The 22,964-nt window shown below is 53.4% G+C and overlaps 8 protein-coding genes across 8 annotated transcripts; 3 read left to right on the top strand and 5 right to left on the bottom strand.

Annotated features, from left to right (window-relative positions):
• Positions 1 to 260: 260 nt before the first annotated feature.
• On the top strand, positions 261 to 855 carry LRP88_06766 (uncharacterized protein; the record flags this gene model as incomplete). Its single annotated transcript, XM_083243304.1, has 2 exons — positions 261 to 522; positions 671 to 855. 2 exons carry the CDS (start codon positions 261 to 263, stop codon positions 853 to 855), a joined length of 447 nt encoding a protein of 148 aa, XP_083100528.1.
• Positions 856 to 1,414: 559 nt separating this feature from the next.
• LRP88_06765 (insulin-induced protein-domain-containing protein) lies at positions 1,415 to 2,644 on the bottom strand (the record flags this gene model as incomplete). The annotated part of the gene is made up of 2 exons (XM_083243303.1): positions 1,415 to 1,809; positions 1,861 to 2,644. The coding sequence occupies 2 exons, from the start codon at positions 2,642 to 2,644 to the stop codon at positions 1,415 to 1,417; spliced, it is 1,179 nt and encodes a 392-aa protein (XP_083100527.1).
• A 1,623-nt stretch (positions 2,645 to 4,267) lies between these two features.
• On the bottom strand, positions 4,268 to 5,782 carry LRP88_06764 (WD40-repeat-containing domain protein; the record flags this gene model as incomplete). The annotated part of the gene is made up of 1 exon (XM_083243302.1): positions 4,268 to 5,782. One exon carries the CDS (start codon positions 5,780 to 5,782, stop codon positions 4,268 to 4,270), a length of 1,515 nt encoding a protein of 504 aa, XP_083100526.1.
• Positions 5,783 to 6,053: 271 nt separating this feature from the next.
• LRP88_06763 (uncharacterized protein) lies at positions 6,054 to 9,217 on the bottom strand (the record flags this gene model as incomplete). The annotated part of the gene is made up of 2 exons (XM_083243301.1): positions 6,054 to 7,942; positions 8,308 to 9,217. 2 exons carry the CDS (start codon positions 9,215 to 9,217, stop codon positions 6,054 to 6,056), a joined length of 2,799 nt encoding a protein of 932 aa, XP_083100525.1.
• Positions 9,218 to 10,061: 844 nt separating this feature from the next.
• On the bottom strand, positions 10,062 to 10,850 carry LRP88_06762 (uncharacterized protein; the record flags this gene model as incomplete). The annotated part of the gene is made up of 2 exons (XM_083243300.1): positions 10,062 to 10,431; positions 10,483 to 10,850. 2 exons carry the CDS (start codon positions 10,848 to 10,850, stop codon positions 10,062 to 10,064), a joined length of 738 nt encoding a protein of 245 aa, XP_083100524.1.
• Positions 10,851 to 13,408: 2,558 nt separating this feature from the next.
• Positions 13,409 to 13,815, top strand: LRP88_06761 (uncharacterized protein; the record flags this gene model as incomplete). The annotated part of the gene is made up of 3 exons (XM_083243299.1): positions 13,409 to 13,501; positions 13,630 to 13,701; positions 13,753 to 13,815. The coding sequence occupies 3 exons, from the start codon at positions 13,409 to 13,411 to the stop codon at positions 13,813 to 13,815; spliced, it is 228 nt and encodes a 75-aa protein (XP_083100523.1).
• Positions 13,816 to 14,032: 217 nt separating this feature from the next.
• Positions 14,033 to 15,811, bottom strand: LRP88_06760 (HeLo domain-containing protein; the record flags this gene model as incomplete). The annotated part of the gene is made up of 1 exon (XM_083243298.1): positions 14,033 to 15,811. The coding sequence occupies one exon, from the start codon at positions 15,809 to 15,811 to the stop codon at positions 14,033 to 14,035; it is 1,779 nt and encodes a 592-aa protein (XP_083100522.1).
• Positions 15,812 to 19,642: 3,831 nt separating this feature from the next.
• On the top strand, positions 19,643 to 21,766 carry LRP88_06759 (Zn(II)2Cys6 transcription factor; the record flags this gene model as incomplete). Its single annotated transcript, XM_083243297.1, has 4 exons — positions 19,643 to 19,852; positions 19,919 to 20,027; positions 20,079 to 20,893; positions 20,948 to 21,766. 4 exons carry the CDS (start codon positions 19,643 to 19,645, stop codon positions 21,764 to 21,766), a joined length of 1,953 nt encoding a protein of 650 aa, XP_083100521.1.
• Between the last annotated feature and the right edge of the window lie 1,198 nt (positions 21,767 to 22,964).

Below are 22,964 nucleotides of genomic sequence, written 5' to 3'. Positions count from 1 at the left end.
CCCCTGGCTGCTGGTCCCTTTACCGTCTTTATTAGGGATTGGTTGCGCGTAGCTACGAGGGAGACCCCAAGATTTGCATCTAGAGGCAATTGGACAGAAGCCGTAAGGTAGCGGGGAAGCTTTTTCTGACGTTGCCTCGACGTTACTCCTCTCTCTCTTTCTCTCCTCTTTCTCTTTTCTTCTTCTTCTTTTATTAGTACTCTTGGCTCTGTTTCATTCTCTTACCCTTCATCTTGTCATCTACCCAATTCACATCCACCATGATCAGCGCATCCCGTCCCGGCACAACCTCCGCCTCGGGCCTCCCCGCCCCGGAGGTCCGCGAGGAAATCACCGCCCGACTCGGCGACCTCGTCTCGGCCCTCGAGGCGCACCCGTCGTGGACGCCGCCCTCTCCTCCGCGTGGCCTCTTTCACGTCTGGGATTTCGTCTGCCGTTCCCGCTACATCATGACTGAGCTTGACAACATCTACGCCGGAAGGCCGACTAAGCACCCGGAGCAGATTCCCAAGCACGACCGTGGTAAGTCTTTTTGGGGATGAGTACCTACCTAGATTTTCTCTTGATGCCATTGATACGAAAACCTGTCCTTTCCTTGCTCCAATTGGTCTTCTCTCTCTGTCTCTGTAAGAAACACCTAGACTTACCTCATCTCTCCCCGTGAATATAGCCACCTCAGGCCCCCAAGCCGCCGCCCTCTCCTTCCAGGACGTCCTCACTCGCACCATCACCATCGACGAGATGATCCATAACCCCCGCATGCTCGTCATGCTCGGCTTGTCCAACATTGACTTTGGCGACAACGTCCGAGACAAGTCACGTGCCCTCAAGGAGACATTAGCCAAGGCCGATTGATGATATGACGTCGTGCCGAGCCGAGGGATCGTCCATCTACTAAGGGTGGTAGGTGGATATAGAGTCAGTAAAACAAAAAGGAGAAAAAAGTATGAAAAGGATATAAAATACAAAATCATCATCATCAGGGCATTTGCATGAGCTACCTTGACAGAAAAAGGAGCTCCAGGTTGGTGGAGGAATCACACCGCCAAACCATGGCATGGATATTCACAATTAATTGGGAACTGGGTAATGCAATTGGTAGCAGATTCATCATGCTTAACAATTCCATCTAGCTCTGCTTTATCAATTCGCTGTCGTCCTGAAGCTGTCAGGCCGAGTTCAAACATGTAGCCGTCATAAACACACCACCACCAACCCAACCCATGAGTAAGGATCATTCCCCTTGATGTCCATCCCAGGTCATTTATTTACCCCCAAGTCCTCTTATCCAGTCTTGTGACCAACCCAGCCGTACCGTCCGAGAAGAACCCCCCTAAACCATAGACCCAAGCCCCAGATACTAAACAAAACATCATGGACACATCATGATATACACAGTACGATAAACGCAGCTTCAAGCTGTTATCGTACACCAGCCCAGCGACCCTTTGCAGTCGCTGAAGGCCCAACCGCGAGTCGTCGACCAATGTTGCCGAAGCACACGCAGCTGCAGAACAGTACGCTGAGCATCCACACTCCCGTCTCGAGCGTTTCTTGGCGAGCCAAGCCTCCGAGGACCGGCAGATCGTGGTCTCCATCCCGACCCAGTGAGAAGTTGCCAAGAGCGGCATGAGCGGGAGCCGGCATAATGTCCGGGTCGACACCGAGAAGCAGCACCGAGCCCGTAAGACCAACGACCGCAGAAAGGAACAGGCCCGGCTTGGATCGGTCGATGAGCCACCACAGGAGGGGGTTCACGAGGGCCAGTGTCAGTGATACCTGGAGAGTGGACGCCCAGGCCACCTTGCGCTGCCGAGCATGTTAGACGGCACACAAAGACAATTTCTTCAGGAGTTCAACTTACAATAGCAAATACAATACCGACAAAGGCGCCAATGGCTCGTACAACGAGCGCCCAGTCAGTGCTGGGGCCATCATCCTTGGTCGAAGCGCCATCATTTTCAGCCACGGCTTCCTCGCCGTCGTCTCCAAACGACTCTTCCCATACACGGTCAAGCCAGGGCAGCAGTGCGCCCAGAGCTACACCAGCAAAGCCCCAGAAAGCCAGATGCGCCCAATTATATGCAGGGCGGATCATGTTTCCTCTCAAGGACTTTAGGCTGTCCGGGCGCGTGGTGACAAGCACACCATAACCAACACCTAGCACAAAAAGGACGAGGCCTCGCAGGGCTAAAGACGCAGGCGATGGTGCTGGGACAAGAGGGCTCGGAGCCTCGACAGGGCGGAATGATGATCGGCGACGCACAGGGTGGGATCGGTCGCGCAGCAGCTCATAGGTCGCCTCATCAATACTAGGCCGCTTAATGGGTGTCTGGGCACCAGTACCCCAAGGCGTGTCCAACTCGTCTCTATCGGCAAAGATGCGGTCGCGGGAGTTGGACGCGGTGGGCGAGTAGATGCCAAACAGTGTCGACGACGTCAAGTTTAGGAACGACTGCGGCCGGCTCAGGCTTACGGGCTCGGGGGTCGGCTGCAGGAATCGCGGGTTGTTCAGGTCCACAGACTGCGCCGGGGCTGGCGTCGCGGGCGAGGAGTTCTCATCGGGAGGTGTTGGGCTCGTCAGGCTCAGGTCGAAGGGTCTTCGGGGGATGGGTCTGAGGAGAGGAGGTCCGTCGTCGGCCATTGTGTTGCGAGAAGTCGAGTCGAAGGTTCCTAGTGTGGTTGTTGAGGGTCTAGAATGGGTTGTGAGCGACGACTCGGTGGGATAGAGGGCAGACAAGGTCTCCTCGCCTCAGCTGAAGGGCAAGGTGAGACTACAAGTCTCGGAAGCCAAGGTTACTCACTGGTCTCAACTGGTCTCAACTGGTCTCAGTTCACGATGTAGACGCTACAGCTCCCGGGACGGTCGGGACGGGAAGATGGATATTGTTGGGGCCAATATGTGCGATTCGCAGGTGAACGAGCGCCCAAACGTGGCTTGCTGAGAACCGGGATATCCGAATCAGCAAGGCTTGGGGGGAATGAATGGTTTCGGGTGAGAGCCTCGTCGTGGATACGCGTATATGAAATCAATGCGTGTTGGAGATGCGGATGAAGGGTCTATGAGCTGTGTGGAGAAAAGCAACGGAAGATGAATGGATATGTAAGAGAGAAGAAAGTCAAGTCGCGCGGGTTTGAATAAGAAGAGGAGGAGAGAGGAGAATAAGCCATGAAACCCAAACCATGGACCACTCGACGACGGACTCTTCACATGCTCACAAGACCCAGACCCAAGGGCCCAGCAGTTACGTAGAGAGAAGGGTCAAGGACCCAATCCAATGCAACCCCCTTGTCCATGGGGTCCGAAATCTGGTCCCTTTTAGTGGGCGTTTGCCATGGGATGGATGCTTTGCGTCTTTCCCCGCCCGCTCTTCCAGACGCCGCCTCCTTGTCACGGACGTCCTCGAATAAGAGCATGAATAGGCTGGGCTTTGACCTCTAGAGGAATGAAGGCGGTGATTGAGGAACTCTGTATATTGAATTTTCTGTGACAGGCCTCAAAACGCCCGACTTCTATGTTTATCAGAGAAGAAAGAGTTTGGACCCCAGGAAATATTCATCCTTGGATGTGCTTTTTACCCCACAAGAGCTTGCTTCGGCACAGGGGTCAGTCACTAGGTGCCTTGCTAGCAACCACGCGGATCAAGGAAAAAACCAGACAGTTATACAACAGCATTAGCTTTCCTTGCTTAGAGAACAATAGAATTATACATAAAAAGGATATAAATTTACATGTAATTAGGATATTATTCTTACAGTTATTATACCATATTTTAGATACATGTGTTTATATCATTTGAGAGCAATTAGACCACCTCTCGTTCTCGCTCCCATGTCTCGTTTATTTCTTCACCCGCGTGACATGCCCCAATTCGAGACTCGTTGGTTGGCCAGATCTCGGGGCTCCATCGTATTGCGCCCTCGTGATTCCGTCCGAGATCCATTGATCGGCCACCTCCCAACAAAGTTGCCGCCGCTGTGACACTGTCAGCAACCAGAGAGAGGGGGGAGGGAAGTGGTTGGCGATGCAACAGCATTTACAAATTCAGAACATCCCGTTTCGGCTGTGTGCAGAGGAGGAATGGACTTTGTGTCCGACGTGGAATGGGCACAGTAATGTACATCAATTGACATGTGATTTTGCGCGTCACTTGGCTTCATGGGTCGACGTCGATGTACTATACAGCTCAGGTCAGGTCATGATGGAAACACCATCATCATGTAAATGATAGCGGTCAAATTATCTCTCCTTCTAAACCCCCCACGCTCAATCCTCATCACTATCACTCTCCTCTTCATCCTCCTCATCTGAGAACTCGTACTCGCTCTCCTCTGCTCCCTCGGGTCGGGGTATCATCAAAAACGCCGTCATGCAAGTGATTCTGTTCCGCGTCTCGTACGTCCCCAACAGCTTCCCCACACCAGCACCAGCAGCATCATCACCCTTCTTGGCCTGCTTCTTCTTCTTCCCCTGCAATTCATCCACTGACACTCGCCACAACCGGACCCGCCCGTCGCTGCTACCGCCCGCCACGTACATTCTCGGCGCATCTGTCGCGCTCTTGATAACCACAAAGTCCTTGATCCGCCCATCCACTCCATCTGCCTTGCCACCGATCTGCCCGACAAGCTTAGCTGTAGGCAGAGACTCGGATTTCTTGTCGTCCGCATCGTCGGGCTTTGTGAGGTCTTCGTCCTTGGTCGAGAAGAAGAGGATTCGGCCGTCCTCGGTAGCTGCAGCCAGAAGTGTAACGTCCGCCTCCTCGTCCACCTGAACATAAGAGAATTGGTGAATCTTTGAACGGATTGATCCCATAACGCGGCACTTGGGAACACTATCCATGCCAAATACCACAATGTCTCGGTCGAATCCAACTGCAAACTCGTCCGCATCATCCACATTGCCCCAAACGACCCGTCGGCCCTCGCCCGTCGAGTGCTTTCCCTCTCCAGCCTCCTGTAGCATCTCCTTGCTAAAGTTCAGCACTCCAGCCTTCTTGCCCGTCACCAGGTTCCACAGTCGCATTGCCCGCTCTCCCTTGCTGACACTAATCATAAGCTTCATGCTGGGGTGGATTGCAAAGTCGTTGACGCCAGATGGTGTGCCTCCAAGAGGTGCTGTATCACCGCTAGGTCGTCCCTGTGGCTTCGGGATAGGAGCCTTAATGTTGCTGAGCAGCGACCAGTCCCTTGTGCGTGTAACAGCAATTGTAGAGTCCTCGCTTGATGACAACAACTTCGACCGATTGGGGAACCGCAGTGCTGTGACAGTCGACGAGTGGTGAAGCAGCGTGCCAATCTCTCGGTTCTTGGGGTTCTCGAGGATCGGTCGGGGTGCCACCTTAGCGAGCAGGTCCTGGTCCCTTAGGCTCGGGGGGTGCGCCGACAGACTGTAGAGGTTGATGCGCTCGTCGGTGCTTCCAGAGGCGAGCATGACGTTCTGCGTCTGGCCAGCGACGGGCGCCGAGACAGGCGACGTTGCGACGCATCGGATTGCCGACGTGTGGGCATTGAATAGGAATGTGTCGGCAAAGTCGGCCTGGTCCTTGGGTCCAATCGTCACCGTCAATCCATGAAGGATTCTATCGTAAGATCCCACCACGATCTGGATCGTCTCGGGGCCGATAGAGGCGGCGGTCGTAGTTGTCGAGACGGCAGGTGTCGAAGCCTTTTCTTTTGAAGGCTTTTCCTTTGGAGCCTGAACTGCCTTGGCCTTCTTGTTGGATACAGGCTCAGGAGCAGGTTCGCTCTGCGCGACGGCTTGTCTCTTGCGTTTGGCCATTGTATCGTGTTGTAAAAGTCTTGTCGTTGCTGCAGGCAGTTGTCGCGAAAACCTACGGGGAGTTGGCTTGCTTCAGAAAAAAAAGTTTGGAGCTGGGGTGCGATAAGATAAAAGGGCATATATGCATAGCCCCACTTTATGCATCCCGTCCCCCTGAACTCCTTCTCAGACAACACCAACAATTCAAGTCCACAAGCACAATAATGCTATGCGCCGAGTATATTCAAGTGTATATGCTGCATGAGAAGCTAGATTCTCAATGTCGTCTATCTTACCGTCCCGATGCCCCATTCTGTCCGCCAATTTCCCGCTCCACCATCTCAATCGTGCCCAGGCTGGGGAACCGCTTCGTAAAGTCCTGGATGTAATCGTCCTTCTCCTTGGCAGACATGTCCAACAGAGGTTGTCCAGGAAGGTCTACGGCGATAACATGAGCTGACGATGCCTGCGCCCGGCTCTGTTTTGAAGGTGACGATGAACGTGGTCCGGTAGGGAGGCTGTTCAGGTGAACCGGCTTCTTAGGGGCGATCGGCTTTGCTGGGGGCTTGGGTCCGAGAGCTGGAGGTGCAGAAGATGTCGAGGCCGGGCCAGTGCTGGCTGGCCGAGCCTGAGGAGGCTCAACTCTAGTCTTGGCGATATTCAGGGGTTTCCTGACAGGTAGCGGCTTCTCGGGCTTGCCTCCACTTTCCGATGAGTCGGTGTACTTTCCATATCCTTGGGCAGTCCTCTGTACGTTTGAAGACTTCTGATCCTCATTCAAGAGACTTTGGACCCGATTCTGGATGCTGACAGCACGAGAGACTCCCCCAATGCTCTTTGGTGGGATAGGTGGACCACGATTTCCTGAGGCCACACGTCGACGGTACTCAGCTTGTGCGGCCTCAACACGTTGTTCCTCTTCTTGTAGCTTCAAGCGTTCCATCTCACGCCTCATCTCAGGCGTCATGTTATCCTCATCCTCCTGGATACGGCCGTCATCGCTGCGCCCATCAGTAGCCTCAGAGCCCGCGATAGGAGTAAGGTCACGACGTCCCGCGTCCCTTTGTGGCGAAGGGTTTCTCACGCCTCCAGGAGAGCCGCCTTCAAAGCGCTTAAAGGCATCTCCAAATTTGCCTGCAAGGATGTTCTTGTTCCCAGACAACGATGTCAGACTAGAGCGCTTGCTCGCCTTGGTCCGCTCCGAATCTTCCAGGCTCCTCAGGAAATCCATATCACTGGATGCAACTCGCGAATCATCATCAGCCACAGGTTCCTGGGCAGGGGACGGAATCTGAGGCGAGTAGTGAGGTGGTCGACTTGACGATCGGGAAGCAGCCTCTCTTTCACGCAAGAAATCGAGCGTGGTGCCCTCGAGGTTTGTGCTTGCAGGTCGCGGTCGAGAGATTGTGGTAGAAGTGCGGCCTGAAGGCTCCAAAAAGTCTGCGCGAGGGCGACCGCCCTCAAGAGAGGGTCTTGATGAAGACGGCTGGCGAGCATGCGAAGATGGTTGATAAGACGAACCCCGGGCAGGGAAAGCAGGGCGAGATTCTTCAGCACCCCATTGCCCGGCACTTTGCTCAGGTTGCCTTGTAGCGCTGCTGGATCGTGCGTACTCGTGAGACTCTCGCTGAACAGGTCTCTCCAAGTCTCTGTATGGCTCAGGTGGTGGAGTTGCTGTCATGGTACCAGTGGACACGTATCTCGAGCTTGCTTGAGAGGAAATCGCCTGCAGCTCGGGATTGTTACTAATGATGGACTGCGCCCTGCTAACTTCTGGCCTGCTTGGTGCGGACAAGACCTTTTGCAGAGAAGGTTCTGGGGGAGGCGAGGCAACTGCAGCTTGGTGGGCAACAGGCGTGACTGAGTGCGGCCTCGATGTTGACCTCGTACGTGTATCGCTTGGCTGAGGCATGGCAAAGGCTTCATCGGCCAGCCTCTCCGTAACTCTCTGGTTGAGGTCAGACGGGGCATTAGGAGTTGGTGAGGTTGGCGAGGAGGCGTCAAAATCGAATTTGGTCCCTTGGTCGTGTAATAATGAGAATTGATCAAGAGTAGGGAACCTCGAAGACAGCTCGTCAAATCCAGTCTGGGGAGTCGACTTGGAATCAAGAGCGGCAAAGGGATCTCCATCAGTCTTTCGCATGGGAGATTGCTCTGGCTTCTGTGCTGCCTTGGTCGGAGCTGGTGATGCCGCCGGTCTTCCTCTTCTCATTGGAACAACATCAGGGATAACTTGTCTCTCCGGTTCAGCCCGTGAGAAGACAGCACCTACGACTGGTGCTTGCTCTGACGATTGTTGCCTACGCTGAGGGCTGTCATTTCGGCCATGAGATTGGGCTTGGCCAGAGTAGATCTGGATAAAGTCAACACGAGTTCTACCAAGGGCAACAATCCTCTTACATCCTGAATAGGGACATCTCGCCCTTGCATGGCGCAGCCTTCCTTGAGTACCTGGTAAATATTTGGTCTCGACTGCATGTTTTCTCTCAACATTGACGCTAAAAGGTCAGTCTCATGAAAAGCTCATCCGAGGTAAGAAACTATACCTATCAATTTCTTGAGTCGATCAGAAAAGACGGGGTGGCTTGGAAACCTGAAGCTGGCATTGAGGATGGCCAATTGGCCTTGGTCCTCGAAAGGGGTCGTATAATAGCATAGTTTGTACAGCAAAACTCCCAGTGCCCAAATATCAGACTTTTCGTTTATAGGCTGCTTTCGGTATACATCAATCATTTCAGGACTCCGATACTGAAGGGTGGTATGCTTCTGGACATCCTCGTCCATGAGGCGACACTCGACAACGGTTGTGGGGGCGGGACGCGGCGGCGCGGCCGAGCCAAAATCGCAGAGCTTGAAGCGCTTGGAGGAGCCCTTGGCGGTGATGAGGACATTTTCAACCTTGAGATCGCGGTGGAGCAGCGCGGGCTTGAGGTAGTGCATGCATGCGACGCCCTCGGCGATGTCGGTAAAGATGTTGAGGATCTCGGGCTCGGTTAGGCGATGCTGCAGCCTAGTGTTCATAAAGTCGATGAGGCCACCCCCGTTGCAAAACTCCATAAGCAGAAACACCTCGTAGCCACCGCCCCTGAGCTCAGAGGCGTGCGAATCGATATAGGTGACGATCGGCCGGTGGCCCTTGAGGCGCTTCATCGTCTCGACCTCGGTGCGCATGCCCCGCAAGGTCTCCTTATCAGGGACCGCGACTCTCTTCAGGACCGCCATGTCGGTTCCGTCGACGGGCTTTGGCATCTTGACGAGGTACACGTGTGCGAAGCCTCCCTCTGAGAGGTACTTTTGAATCACGACGCGGTGGCTGCCGACTTGAATCTTGGTACCGGGCGAGAAGGTGCCGGCCGGGGCGCCACCGGGGACGGCCACGGGCGGAGTGCCATAGGGGGCATGATGATGGTGTTTTGGAGCCAGGTGAGGCGGAGGATACTGGCCGTGCGAAGCCATCTCGAGCGGGGAGGTCGATGGTCAAGGACGACGATGGGAGGTTCAAGTGCGATCGCGGTGATGGATGACGGAGACGTCGTCGGGCACGAGATTGAAGAGCCAAGGAAGCAAGGGCGGTCGAGGGGGTGCCCCGTAGGGGAGAGGAAGACGGCGCTGGAGGGGGAGAGGAATCGATCAATGTATAAGGAACGGCAAAGTTGGAGATTCAAGGCATTGGATCAAACACAATCAAGTGATTGAGCAATTCAGAGCGGGCGCATGGTCAAGTTGACAGAGAAACACATTGCATGGCCCCTTGGGAGAAAGACGAGACGGGTCGGGATGTTGGATGTGCCAGGGACCGATCCATGGAGTGGCCGCCTAGTACGGGGCCGCGGGCATATCATAGCGGCCCTTGGCCTGGGCGCTCAGTGGCTCAGGCTCCTCCCCCGTAACCTGTTAGTGTTGGGCCGCCCCCAGAAACCAGTGCAAAGCTACGGCAGCTGCCATTTTAGGCCTCAGGCTTTTGGACTTGGCGGCGGCGGGAAATTTTCGGTAAATAAGGTTCCTTTTTTCAGTTCAAGACTTGGGGGGAATCAGGGTTTCGTTACTGACATCAGCCAAGTCCATGGTTTTCGACATGTTGAAACGGATACAAGGTCTCGGGTGCTTCTCTTCCATCTCACAGTTGATGCAGAGCTTCTGACTCGTCTCGTCATGTTTCATGTGTTTCAGCTGTCAAGGATGGCTACGCTTGCATAAACCACTCCGCAACCTCTTAAGAATGTATGTCTCTTAGAAACTACTAACCGCCAACATTATTCATTACAAGCCAATACGGTATTCCCCATCAACGCCTCGCCAGCTAAAGATCTGAAACCTCCTCGCCATTACAATTCGTACCAATAGGGTAGACAGTTATGTCATCCATGAGAAACTCGACACCGCCTGAGGGCGCGTCTGGGCAGAGAAAGTTGAAGCTGAGCACTGGGTCAGGAGAAGCAATCTTCTTGATGAAGGAGCCGCCACCCCAGTAGAAGGGGTCGAGCACCCAGTGGTGGTCTTCCAAGATGACTTCGTCGTCAAGCTTGATCTTGATTGTGCACTCGGATGCGCCCGTGTTGTTCTTTTCAGTCCACGTGTCGGCCCAGTTGATCCAGTGGTTGCCTGGCTCAAGACCATGTAGTTGCTGGCTGATGCTCAGCTCCACCTTGGGATCATTAACTGTAAAACGGCTATCGCATCTCGTTAGTGGGAGTGTCAGAGAGAGTTGCAGAGAAACGTACAGGAATTTTCTACCGCTCTGGGCTTGGTATCGTCCACGTGAAGTCTGGACTTTAATGGACCGAGGGTCTGACACCTTCCAAGGGGAGAGTGTCGCGTCCTCGAAGCCGGGGTTCTTGACATTATAGCATTCCGGATCAAGGTCTTTCTCTGGAGGAGGGGCCGTCTCCGTGTACTCGGGAGTGCTAGCCTTCAAGCTCCACACGTCCCTGACAGCTGCGGCCTTGGTGGTTTGAACGGGCGGGTGTGCTGGCTCTTCGGTATGGGGGCAGAATGCCTCGATGAGACATTCGAGGGGGTTGTGCAGGCCGGCGTCGACGCCAGTGAAAGCAAAGGCGGCCAGGACCGCGAGGATTGTGACTTGTACCATTGTGTGTGTTTATGTTGTGTTAAAGATGTTTGTTTGTTTGTTTATTTGTTTGTGAAAATGCTTTGGTATGGATAATCAGATGCAAAGTCGTGTAAGTGACGGCCGTCTATTATACCTGCTTCCATCTCCAACGCGATTAATGAAATCAACCCGATACAGTTCACGTCCAGACCCAGCCTCATCGTCATGTTTCAGCTCCCGAGAGTGGTCCGATGCAAGGAACGCAACTAGTCAATATTGTCTGAAAACGGTTGCCCAGATAAACGTGGCTGTCATGCGAGATATGTGATATCTGGGGCTTGGGATGCCCTCGCGGCCAATTGCGCCCGGCCGTTCACGTTTCGTGGGTGAGCGGGACGAGCGTCCCGGCACTCTATCTCGAGCTTCCCCGTGTGCGTTTGGGTTTCTTCAACGTCATGGCCAACCTTGAGTTGCATGTTAAACGTGCGTGGGGAGGCTGTAGCCGACTTGGCAACAGGCCAGGCGGCTTCCAGTAATCACATTTCTCCCGATGCAGTACCGTTTTTCCCATATTCAACGGGGCTTGTGGATGTCCTCTTTGCGAGAGAGGTGATGATCTTTGCTTGAATGTAGAGCGGTAACTGTTGATCAATATCTTGATCGAGGCCCAGACTGCACATCCTTGGTTGGCTTCATCAGGGAATGTGTAACGGGCAACAGGATAGTATCTCCCATCTTACAGATTACAAAGATATGCCCTGTACTCATGGTGTAATCGTCAGCTCAAGATAATTCCACAACGCCGACAACAGCCCGCGAGCATCTGTCACGAAGTGGAATGCTCGGGGCACCGGCACAAGTCTAGGTCGAAGTCAAAGCCGCGCAGACATCTCCAAGGCGTTGTACAAGACGCTCGTAAGTGTCATCCAGGGGGTTATCCATACGAGGATGCTAGATAATAAACTTCCGGGTTTCTAACCAATTCCAGATGGGACGCCTTGGGCTGTTTGGGAGGTTGGGTGCCAAGGAAGACGGAACCTTTCTTGAGAAGAAGCTCTTTAAGGAGCGTTTGATGGGTAGAAGAGAGGCATGATCTTCACCCAAGGGGTCTCAAATGGGTAGCAATGACGGTATAAGTGACGACTATGAGTTTCTACTGAACTTGCCCTATCTTCAGATCATCTGTCAGTATAGTAAAGCGGCTCAACGGTGACTCTCTGCTTCCCCATGATTTGGACTCCGAAACCGCTCAATATCCATTTCACATTCCCGATGATGCTCTTCAAGAAATCCCACTGTCTGCCTGACATCTTGGCCCAAGCTCCAGAACTAGAAAGCGAGTCATGGCTAGCTGACGCGTGTTTGCTAAGCCTTTTGGTATTCTTTTTATCCTGGGCTCCATGACAAGTTCGTTCAAGGTTGAGGCACTGCCTCCTAATACGGCCGAGGCTATGGATCCATTTACGCGGCCGCCACAACGACTCGACCGGTTGCGGAAAAGGAGTCAACTTGAAGAAGAAGAAGACTTGATGAGATAAGCATGAATCTGACAGGAGTCTTTTAAAAGTCTATCTCAAAATTTGCCTTGAATTATGCTGTATTTTTAACCTGCACTTGTCAGTTCGTCAACCTAATGATCCGACTTGCTCCTTGAGGTGAACTACCCTAGGCTCAGCCTTATGGGTCCAGGAAACCCACCATGAACCAGTCTCTCGGCCGAACTATTATCGTTGTGACTTGGCAAGACGCGCGGCTGTGGCTCTTTGTGTCTAAAAGGCTTTGCCGCGAAGCCGAAAAAGCGGTTCTGGCTCGGGCTTTTTTCTAGAAATAGATCGTATTCTTAAAGAGCCGAATCGAATATTCGCGCTCCACATGGGAAAGCAAGGGACAGCCTGCAAACACTCTACGAAATGACAAAGTTGCTCCGTCAGGCATACGTCATGGTCGATAACAGGGGACCTTGCTTTTTTCGCTTTCGCTTTTTCTCTTTGTTCCTGCTCTTCTTTGACCTGCCATGGATGCTAATGCAGGGCGTCGGGCACGCCGTTGGGTGGTTCGCATCTGCCATCAGCAGCCACATGACAGTTTGACTCAATGGGTACCCGGCATGGGGCTCTCACCACCATAGCAATGACCCCGTGGGAGAGTGTATCTTTCAAGTCATGGCGAGACTTGCCGTGCTACCCTGCAGCAGCCGACATGCCTGATGGGGAATCCTGCTGACCCTCGGAGGTCACGGCACAGTCTCGCAGCTGGCCTGGTCAGGCGTTGCCCTAGATGGCATGGATCTTGTTGAATTGAAAACCCATGTGCCGATGACGATCCCCCCGTCAGCCCCAGATACCGAAACGCCTTGCCTTGCCTTGCCTCGCTTGAAGAGGGGATCCAATTCGAGCCTAAGACCCGCGCACGCCCGAGCGTTGAACCCTGCATCTTTGGCCGACCCAAGACATTATTAAATCAACGGCCCGCGCCCTTTGTGACAGCTCTGATTGTTTCCTCTGCATCCATACTTTGTAAATCACTCGTATACATCTGGTCCATTTGGCTTTGAATACTCTATCAAAACGATATCTGTACTATCAACCATCATCAACATGCCCGCTTCTACTTCAACTTCGTCGATGCAAATGCCCCGCGAGCCGGCCCCCGCCGCGTTCCCGGCCGGACAGAACAACGCCGAGCAGCCGGTACGTCGCACATTCCCTCCGGCTTGGCCTCCGGGCTTGGCTGCGTTACCAAGACATTGATGCGCAGATCCGATTATCTGCGCAGTCGTTTACTCTAGAACATTTTACTGATTGAATTTCGTTGATAGCGCCCGGTTCAACCCATGTCCATGGAGAATCAACCCACCATGGGAATGCGAGGAGGCAAGGGTGACGGTGGTGTAAGGATCAAATGACCCTCCTCTTCTCTAAGCTTAACTGACCTTTTATAGGCCATCTGCTGCGGCATCTGCGCTGGACTTTGCTGCTTCGAGTGCCTAGACTGCTGCTGTTAATCGCGGTCCCTGGAGAACTTGGGATTCAATTGCTTTCTCCGGCGTTTAATGGACGAGCCACCTAATTGAGGGTCGTTCGAGTGAATGAGGGTGGTTTGCTGTCACTCGACTAATGATGCAACGAATTTTCGATAGACTTATTATACAATGTTTTATGCTTCATCCTCTCTCTTTTCATCTCAGTCTTGTATATTGTTTTGTTTAGAGCTGTTGATGCTCACACAACTACGTCCTCTAATCGCTTCACAACCTCCTTATAGAACTTGATTGACAAGCGCTCAGCAACCTCGTCCTCAGTCTCGTCATCCCCATCTCGCAACCCGAGCTCTTCTCCGCCAGCCAAGCAGCGTCGGGTCGCGTCCTCAAATCTTTCACCCATGTCGGCGCCCACAGCCGCGACTCTATCTTCAGCTAGGAGGGCATCCCGTACCTTTCGCACTACATCAGGGCGACCTCGTGCACGTCGCATATCGATACCTAGCACCTCTTCGATGGGTCGCCAGTGCGCAAGCTCGACAAGAATGACACCCAGACTGTAAATATCGAAGCTCTTCTTGGAGCGCTCCCTCTCCCGTCGGCGGTTCGACTGCGCGTTGGGATGCCGATACAGGTCATGCTCCGCATCGTCGCCCGGGGCATCTGTCATCTCGTCAGAGCCACCAGGGCGAGAGAAATCAAAGCCCGAGAGGTATGGTTGGCGGTAGTCCACGTGGCCATCCCGCGTGAGGAAGAAGAGCACGTTGTGGCTTCGGAGGCCCTTGTGCAGCCAGTGTACGGCGTGCAGGTAGAGGAGACAGTTGCTGATAGCATGGGCGAGACGGACTCGTTCAGTGACGCGAGGCTTGCGGACCTTTGGGTCTTGGAGAAGTTCACGCAACGAGATCGGGGGTCTTGTGGTATCGAGGTTATCATCAGATGGACGCTCAAAGATGAGACCCAGCCGGCGGTCCAGGATATCGACATCATCTTCGGGCATGTTGGGATCGGCTTTGTCGAAGAAGCCCAAGCAGTGGGGAGTGCGAAAGGCTTCGGGCTTCGGGCTGTGATTCAACAACGCGGCAAGTTTTCGAACTCTCTCGATGATGTCTGTCTTGGATAGAGACCCTGGCTGAGGCCCCAGGTTATCGTAGTCTTTCCACTCGATCCAGACCTTCTTCTTCCCCTCTGCTGTCTTCATGATAGCTTCACATCGTGGCTCGTCCGATTCATCAACTTCGGGGTCTACCTCGATGAAGTAACGAGGTACGAAGAGGTTGGGCTGATGGCCTGGCTTCGCAAGCTCGAGGAACTTTGCGGCGGCTTCATCGACGACGGCGGGGCCTTCAGACTTTGGATCAATAGTCTCGTTGAAGGCTTTGAACTTGGCCAGCCTCGACAACTGCCTCAGCGCATCAGCATTGGCTTCTCGCTCCAGCTTGGACATGGGAGATGGGCCACCAGGGCTGCCAGCATCGAGTTGGGACTTGAGGGCCAGCACGAGGTGGCTCAAGTCGGCGATCTTGTGGTGCAGTAGCAAGACACCCCGGTTGGTGTCCTGTACGGTGTTCCTGATCTCGACCTGGAGGGAGTGGTCGAGGAGGTTGGTCATGTTATCATTGAGGATGGAAAATTTGGCAAGGAGCCTCTCAAATCCAGTCTTGTCAAACGACGTCCAGCGTAGTCTGGTGATGCCCTCGACCGACTTGGTCTTGAGCCCGAGCATGGCCTTTTTGATAAAGTCCCGCTTCCTCTCCGTCATGGGATAGTTTGCAAGCTTGGCGTCCTTTTCAGGGGCTCCCAAGATGCCATCATGATCCTCGACGGTGCAGAGATTGTTGTGTTTCCGCTGGTACTCTGTAAACTCATCAAAGAGGCAGCGGATCTGCACGAGAAGGTCGAGCACCGTCTGGCGGTGCAAGTTGAAGACGTTGGAGTTGAGAATCTTGTCCTGGTTCTTCGCATCCAGATCGAGCAGGCCAGATGTCTCGCTCCAGGCAAAGAGGCGCTGCTGCTCCATGCGGAGGCGCAGGTTGAGATATTTGCAGTCATCCTCGTAGCCCAGGGCCGTGACGAGGAGCTGGATCCCTGAAAGAGTCAAAGTTGCAAGTTAGGAGATTGTTACATCTGCGCTGAAGCTAGACGACGTGCCTTGGATACATCCTGTATAGACCTGTAGGCCAATAGAAGCGACGCCGATGGCCAAGCCGGCTAAGGAGACGGGATCCATAGTCTGCCCTAAAGACTCAGCCCTTTTTCGCTCTGCTACGTAGCAGAAGGGACAGGGGCGGCGTGTGGCAGAGGGTCTTGGTTGAGGTTGAGATGGGTGTTGAAGTGTGGCGGAGGCTGGGTTTGTTGGTAAGAGATGAGCAAAATGCACAGCGCTTACAGAGCGGTGACAGTAATAGATGGTCAGTCTTGACCTGTTTTTCTAGTAAGATGTCCATTTTATTTTGACAGCCCCTCCCCATGCCATCCCTGCAAAGTATTTTTGGTATCTGGCCCATCGGGTACAGTACCAATTGTGGACAGGGACGGGGATAGGGCTGATAAAAGTGATCACCACTGAAGCCAGAACAGGAAGCATTCTTCGAGGTGGGCGTGGCTGATGATGGTAAAGGGGAGCAATTCAAGAGCTTGATTGGCCACGGCCTAATACCTTGGCCTATATATCCCCCCGGTTTGATTGCGATCGCTGAGGTTATGTCGCATCGTCCAATGCCGTGTAGATCTGCCTATGCTGGCTGGGTGGGCATGGTTCGTTGTAAGAAGTTACTAAGAATGAGCTTAAAAAAGGGCATGAGATCTATAAGTAGATGAGAGTTACGCCTTGATAATGGATCTTTCTGGAGGAGTGAATTTGGAATTTTGGCTGGGTTGTGCATTGTCCCGGTCCCTGTGGCTAGCTGATGTATTCAATCTCTCACGCGTCAATCAATAGGTGTGGGTGAAAGACTCTCTGGCTCTCAACAAGGTAGATGGCTCTCTCACCTTTGCTCACCTTTGCTCACCTGGTCCTCCTTCTGGAATAGGCGCGGCTGTAAGAAGTTTGGTTCACCTTATTCCTTAGTTCGAGACTGCCAACTGACCCATGCTCTCTTGTCTTGGCCTGGGGTCGAAGAAATTGTTAAGCAGACCGCTCATCTCCCATCTTTGAAACGTGCTGCATTTCGCTAGCAAACGCCATGCATGACATCACGGCCGTTTGCGACAGGACGCTCTAGTGAACCCTGTCGGCGGACCGAAGGCTCCCACATTTGCATCGTCCTTATTCGCTGGGTGAATTTTATTCCTTTGGAGCCGCCAGAGTGGAAAACGAAAAATACTGCATAGAGACACGAAAGGCATGTTACACGCAGACGGTGATTCCGGGATCAAGGATATATCAGAGATTAATATTCCTTTGACGCGGGAAGGATCATTTTTTGCTTGGTTTGGGCCCTGTGATTGTTGTGGATGGACAACGACCAGCTAGCTGCATGTCTCAGCCGCACCGGGAGCGTGGCTTGAGGCTGTATCGACCTATGAATGCAAGACGTTACTTGGCGAAAGCTTGGGCCGGGGCTTGATGAACTGCAGTAGCTGAACAGTTGTCGAGGCGACGTGCTGCTTCTCTGGAATTGACGCGTTGATCAAGCATTGATGGTATTGAATCCGACAGGCGTGGCTTAACCTCCGCTTTCGGTGACCTGTTCAACCAAGATATGTACACCCCTTGCTTCTCCAATTCTCACCAAGGACTCAATGGGCGATGAGACTGAACGAACCCGACGTTGTATCAAGCAGTTGCCAATGCGCTAAAGAGGCCCGCTCGTCAAAGAGACCCTCATTCCGGGGCAAGGCTCCCTTGCTGAGTAGGGCAGAAACTTGATCTAGGCGGAATCGCAAAGGTCATCAACTACCAAATGTCGGCGTCGACTCAAATCAAACTGCAAGGGGGGTTGCATCTCGCAGATAACCGATGTCCGGATGGAGACAGCTTCACCGGCAGAGACGCAGAATAGCGGTGACAGTACGTACCAATATTTTGAATAGAGGGTTTTCGATCGCGGGTCTAGATGCTTCACTTCCACGTTGTTGACGTTGAGAGGGCACAGCCCCCCCAGCACCGAGATTTAGATGCATAGCCGCCGGTACAACGGGACAAGACAGTGCGTGCACACACGCATGCATGCATCCACGCCGACATCATAGGCGTTTTTTTCGTTTACAGAGACAAACACGGATGGAGGCTTTTGATTGTCGTCTTGAATGAGTATCATGTCCGCTTGGGCTTATACCGGGTGACTCAAGCTCACCTGTCCTACAATCATGGCGCCCGCCCATCTGGCCTCAGATGCAGCCACGAGGGAACCGAGGGTGACGACTGCCGTGCCGAATGTGCGGCCGTGATAGCTGATGGCGGAGATGTTCAATGTGCAGTAGTGATAGCTGATGGCCGGTGTGTCAAATGTGTAGCGACGACAGCTGCATCGAGATTTCTCAACACATCCAAAGGCTTCGCATGATGCCCCAGAAGGTCACCGGCAGCATACAGCGGCGGCCCCGACAGTTTGGCCACGAGATGAAGGCTTCCCCTCGTGCATCCGCCATTCTGGATACGCTAGCTCAACCCCCTTCCCGGTGAAGTTGGTCTCTTGAAGTCAAGCAAGGCAGTTCGTTGGCCCAGGTCCGAGAAAGCAGTTGTGTTTCTCGTTAGAAGGATCCTTGCCCCGCATAGGCGCGCAGAGCTACGGCGATAGCCGATGCCATCGCTCATCGTCTGTTGACAAGTTCCAGGTTCCTGGCACCACGACGAGTGGCACGTTGCAGAAGCTACGGTACCAGGATACTGGGGCGGCGGGACAAAGGGATCCAACCTAGCGGTTTGGAAAAGGCGGCCGATGGGGATGGGGATGCCAGAGCCCACTAGGGCTGGAGTTGCATCTTCCATGTCAGACGCACGCATGGATGGGAGGGTCATCCAAACGGCGGACGCCAAGTTGGGCGGTGCTGGACGCCCCAGCCTCCACTCCCAGATGGGAAAACGTCCGTCTAATGGCCGAGAGACCCTGACGCCTCGAATTGCGTGCGCCATGGGGTTTGTCCATCTCACAGTCTAGTTGAGTGTGAGGATCCAGGGGTGCATGTGGTTGGGCCAGGGTCGACGATAGCTCCAATGGGCGGTAGTTTGGGCTTAGGGTTAAAATGGGGGAGTTCCAGGAGAGATATTAGATGCCGAGATATCCCAGATGTTCTCATGGTGTTTGAAGCATTCATCCATTCCTTCAATCATCACCATCATTTCGGGCAACTACATAGACACTTCCAGGTGGCTGCAGCTCTAGCCACACTCAGAGTCAATCGCCGTTTGAAACCACGAGACTCTGTACATACACGATTGCTTCCACAGTCACGTACACGAATTGACCGCACCTAAAAAGAACACATTCAGTATGTAACCGGTTCCATTGCCTTCGAATATCTAAGCAAGGGGCTTACACATCATCAGCTCAAAACCCTTATCTGATCAACTACCGATCAACTCAAACCCCGAACGCCCCTACCAGATATACAAGTTGCCCCAAGCTTTTCCCAGCTCAGGCACTTGTACCCCGTGTTTACGCGCCGCTCAATCGGCCTCGACACTAAACAAGCCCGAACCGACTCCCGACAGCCCGGCCGGTGGCGCGCCTTCCTCATGAAGTCGGTCCCTCATGCAAGCGGTCCGGGTACTTCCTCCGCGACTCAGATCATTTTCACTTCTTATTCCTCATCTCCATCATATACATATCCTCCCTCCTCATCAGCTTCGCCCTACACGTTTTACGCCGGCCTGCCGAATACCCCCTACATCTGGTATCCTCCCGTAATGGACGCCGCAACCTCGCTTCAGCCTGCGCCTTCCAATGGCAGCAAAGACGATGCCTTCTCCAACCCCGAAGACCCACCATCCAATTCCGCCTCTCCCAACTCACAGATCCTCGGCCTCGATCGCATGGCATCCCCATCGGCGTCGCCTTCTGCTGGGACAGAGTCTCGCGCCAACATTCCCTCTGTCCCAGCAGCCTGTCTTGCTTGTGTATGTTACCCTTGACTCATAACGCGCAGCCTGATGCAGTGTTCAAGTTGCTGACAATCCCAACAGCGTGGTAAGCATCTTAAATGCGACGGCCAGAACCCCTGTTCTCGCTGCACCAGCTCCAATTCAGAATGCATCTACGTCGCCTCGCGACGCGGTTACAAAGGTCCGCGTCGCGGCACTGCGCGCAATCCTAACAAGCGACATGCTTCGTCTCCCGCTAGAGAATCTACCAGCAGCGGCGAAGGCCCAGTGTCCCTCGCGCCCGCGACTTCAGTCTCGATGAGATCCATCACTTGCTTGAACCCTGCTCTAACCGATGACCTGGCGGCATCTCCTTTTTCTACTTCTCTCCTTGATCCCGCCCTGACTTCCAATGGCAATGGCAACAGCGACATCTCACTCTTTCGACCTTATGGCATGACGGATGGAGCTGCGATCGAGGCATCAGAGCTGGCTTTGAGCCACCACCAGGGTGTTATTCCTGCGCAGGTCCCTGTGCCAACACCAGCTGAGCGTTGCCTCGACTCCTTTTACCGTCACTTTCATGCCGCCCACCCTTTTGTGTTGCCCAAGGAGTATCTCCTTCGCATCGCTAAAGAGACCACCCTCGAGCCACTATTGGCTGCCATGCGCTGGATCGGGTCGCTTTACATCGACTCGTGTCCGCATCGTGCCAGTTTTTTCCAAGAAGCCCGCCGTCTTGCGTACGATTCTAATCGTTCCAAGGACGGATTCTTGGTGCAAGCTCTGCTGCTTCTCCTGATTGGTCTTGATGGACAAGGCCACCAAGACAAGGCACGGGAGATCTTGGCCGATGCTGAGCGCCTGGCTGTTCGAATTGGGCTCAACACCCGCCCGTTTGCTACCCTTCATGGCCGTGGAATGGCGGTGCTTGAAGAGAGTTGGCGACGGACGTGGTGGGACCTCTATGTGGTGGACGGAATGATTGCTGGCGTTCATCGCAGCACCAATTTCCTCCTCTTTGATGAACCCTGTGATGTCGCGTTGCCATGCGAGGAATACCAGTATCTTTCAGGAGTATGACGACCTCGTTCTCTCTGATTGCCTCACATGCTAATGCGCCGTGTCAAGGACATACCGCAGCCCATGTACCTTGAAGACATGGACGATATCGATTTTTCGGGCGAGGATCGCGAATTTTCATCCTTTGCCTACCGTATTCAATGTGCTCGGAATCTGGGAAAATTCATGAGAGTTCCTCCCATCTACGGGCCCGACGACGAGAATCTTGCTCGCATCGAAACGCTCCTTACCAACTGGCGCCTGCATCTCCCAGAATCGAAACAGGATGCCCTCTACAAAGACGGCCGTCTAGACGAAATGATGTTTCAAGCTCATATGATGATGCATGCCACATCGCTTCTCCTTCATCAACCACACTCACAGTTAGACTCTTCTTCGACTCGCCCGGTTAACTCTTGCGCGCCTCACGCTCCTGTTCCTTCCGGCGACGCTTTCAACGCCCACACCAAACACACGATCCAGTCGGCGAGCGAGATCAGCAAGTTGATCACCCATCGCGTCTCGTTGCTTTCTCATACGCATTTCTTTACCTGCGTGATTACGCTTTCTTCCATTGTGCATCTGAGCAAGTGGGCTCTCTACTTTGTTCCTCACGACGACGACAACCTTCGCCAGCAGATCCGCCTCAACATTGGGGCCCTTTCCAAGATCTCTCAAGTTTGGGGCAACGCCGACCGCGCCGGACGCCAGGTCAAGGGTGTTGCGCAGGAGATTTACAGGGCCAAGAAGCAGCAGCAGATGACACCCCAGTACTGGCTTGGTCTTACTCAAGAGGAGGTTTTGAACAGCATTGCGGCCGACGATTCTATCATCAGCGAGATTGAGAACATGCAGAGCATGCCAGGATTGTCAGGCACGATAGGGTGATTACGAGCTCAACATGACAGTTATGAGATGGAAAAGGCATTGATTGGCTTGGGATATTAATGTGACATTTGCTTGGCATGGATTTATGGGATGGATATTAGACAAAAGGAAGTGTTCCTGGGATTGATTGGGAAAGTAGACTCTGGACAGTTTGAAAGAGGCGTTAAGGGCCATGCATATATCCACAAGTTGACGACTATTTACTGTACTTCACTCAACTCTTGATATTGAATTCATATGGAACTACAAGAATGCCTTACTCCTGATGACGAGTCCCTGCTATTCTGGTTAATAGAGCATGTTCGGCATGTATGGATGGATCCTCCCTTGGTACCTTACATGAATAGGTATGGATCAAGCATAAAGAGCCCCATTTGTTACGTAGTGATAGAAAGCTTAAATTAGACGAATGATACAATACGGATTACCGGCACCTACTGTAACCAGACAAGAGTATCCGTACCACTACAGCGGTAGGAGTGGCTGTGACGCTGCCATCGGCCGAGACCGACGAGAGTGGCCGCTCACTGCATATCGGGCCGTCGGCGACCTCGCGCCTCAGCCCTACAACCTTGAAAAGTCCCCTAGTCGCCGACCAAGGGAAATAAACGGGCGAATCAAGGGAGTCACAGGTCCCCGAAGCGGGAACGGGCACCGGGCTCCACAGTCCGGGCTGGGTCTCGGGGGCGGATGCCGGCCTCGTGCCGTACCAGAAGAATGATGGGCGAGAGCCTATCTTGGTCCGGGGCATTTCCCTTCTGGTATCTTGGTCCGGGGGACGCGCTTACACGCTGCAGAGTTGAATGCCTAGCGTCGGTAGCTGAGGAATGCGGGCATGGGTCTGTGTTACGCATGTCAGATTTTGGGGTGCTTCAGCTGGGGTTTTTTGCTCGGATCTGGAAAATTTGATGGGCAATTTGGATATCGTTCGATGAAAGAAAGAGAGGTACTAAGCGGAGGTCTTGAATGATAATATATAGACTTGGTCACAGCTGTCAATGGGTGGAAATCAAGAGGGTTTGAACCAAGTTCTAAACACCACCCCGAGATCCGATATCAAATCTCCAAGATTGTGGATGCCACCTGGTTGCGAGCTAGCTTACGCCGCCATTCCCGTTCCCAAATTTGACATAATTTTCGTTGCCCAGGCAGATCGATCGCCCTTTATATATCTTGCTTCTTCCCCCGCTCTCGTTTT

This window comes from Fusarium phalaenopsidis (genome assembly GCF_050370095.1).
Source record: "Fusarium phalaenopsidis strain FUZ10S chromosome Unknown contig_32298, whole genome shotgun sequence".
Taxonomy (NCBI): Eukaryota; Fungi; Ascomycota; class Sordariomycetes; order Hypocreales; family Nectriaceae; genus Fusarium; species Fusarium phalaenopsidis.
This window is presented reverse-complemented; position numbering and strand designations above follow the sequence as displayed.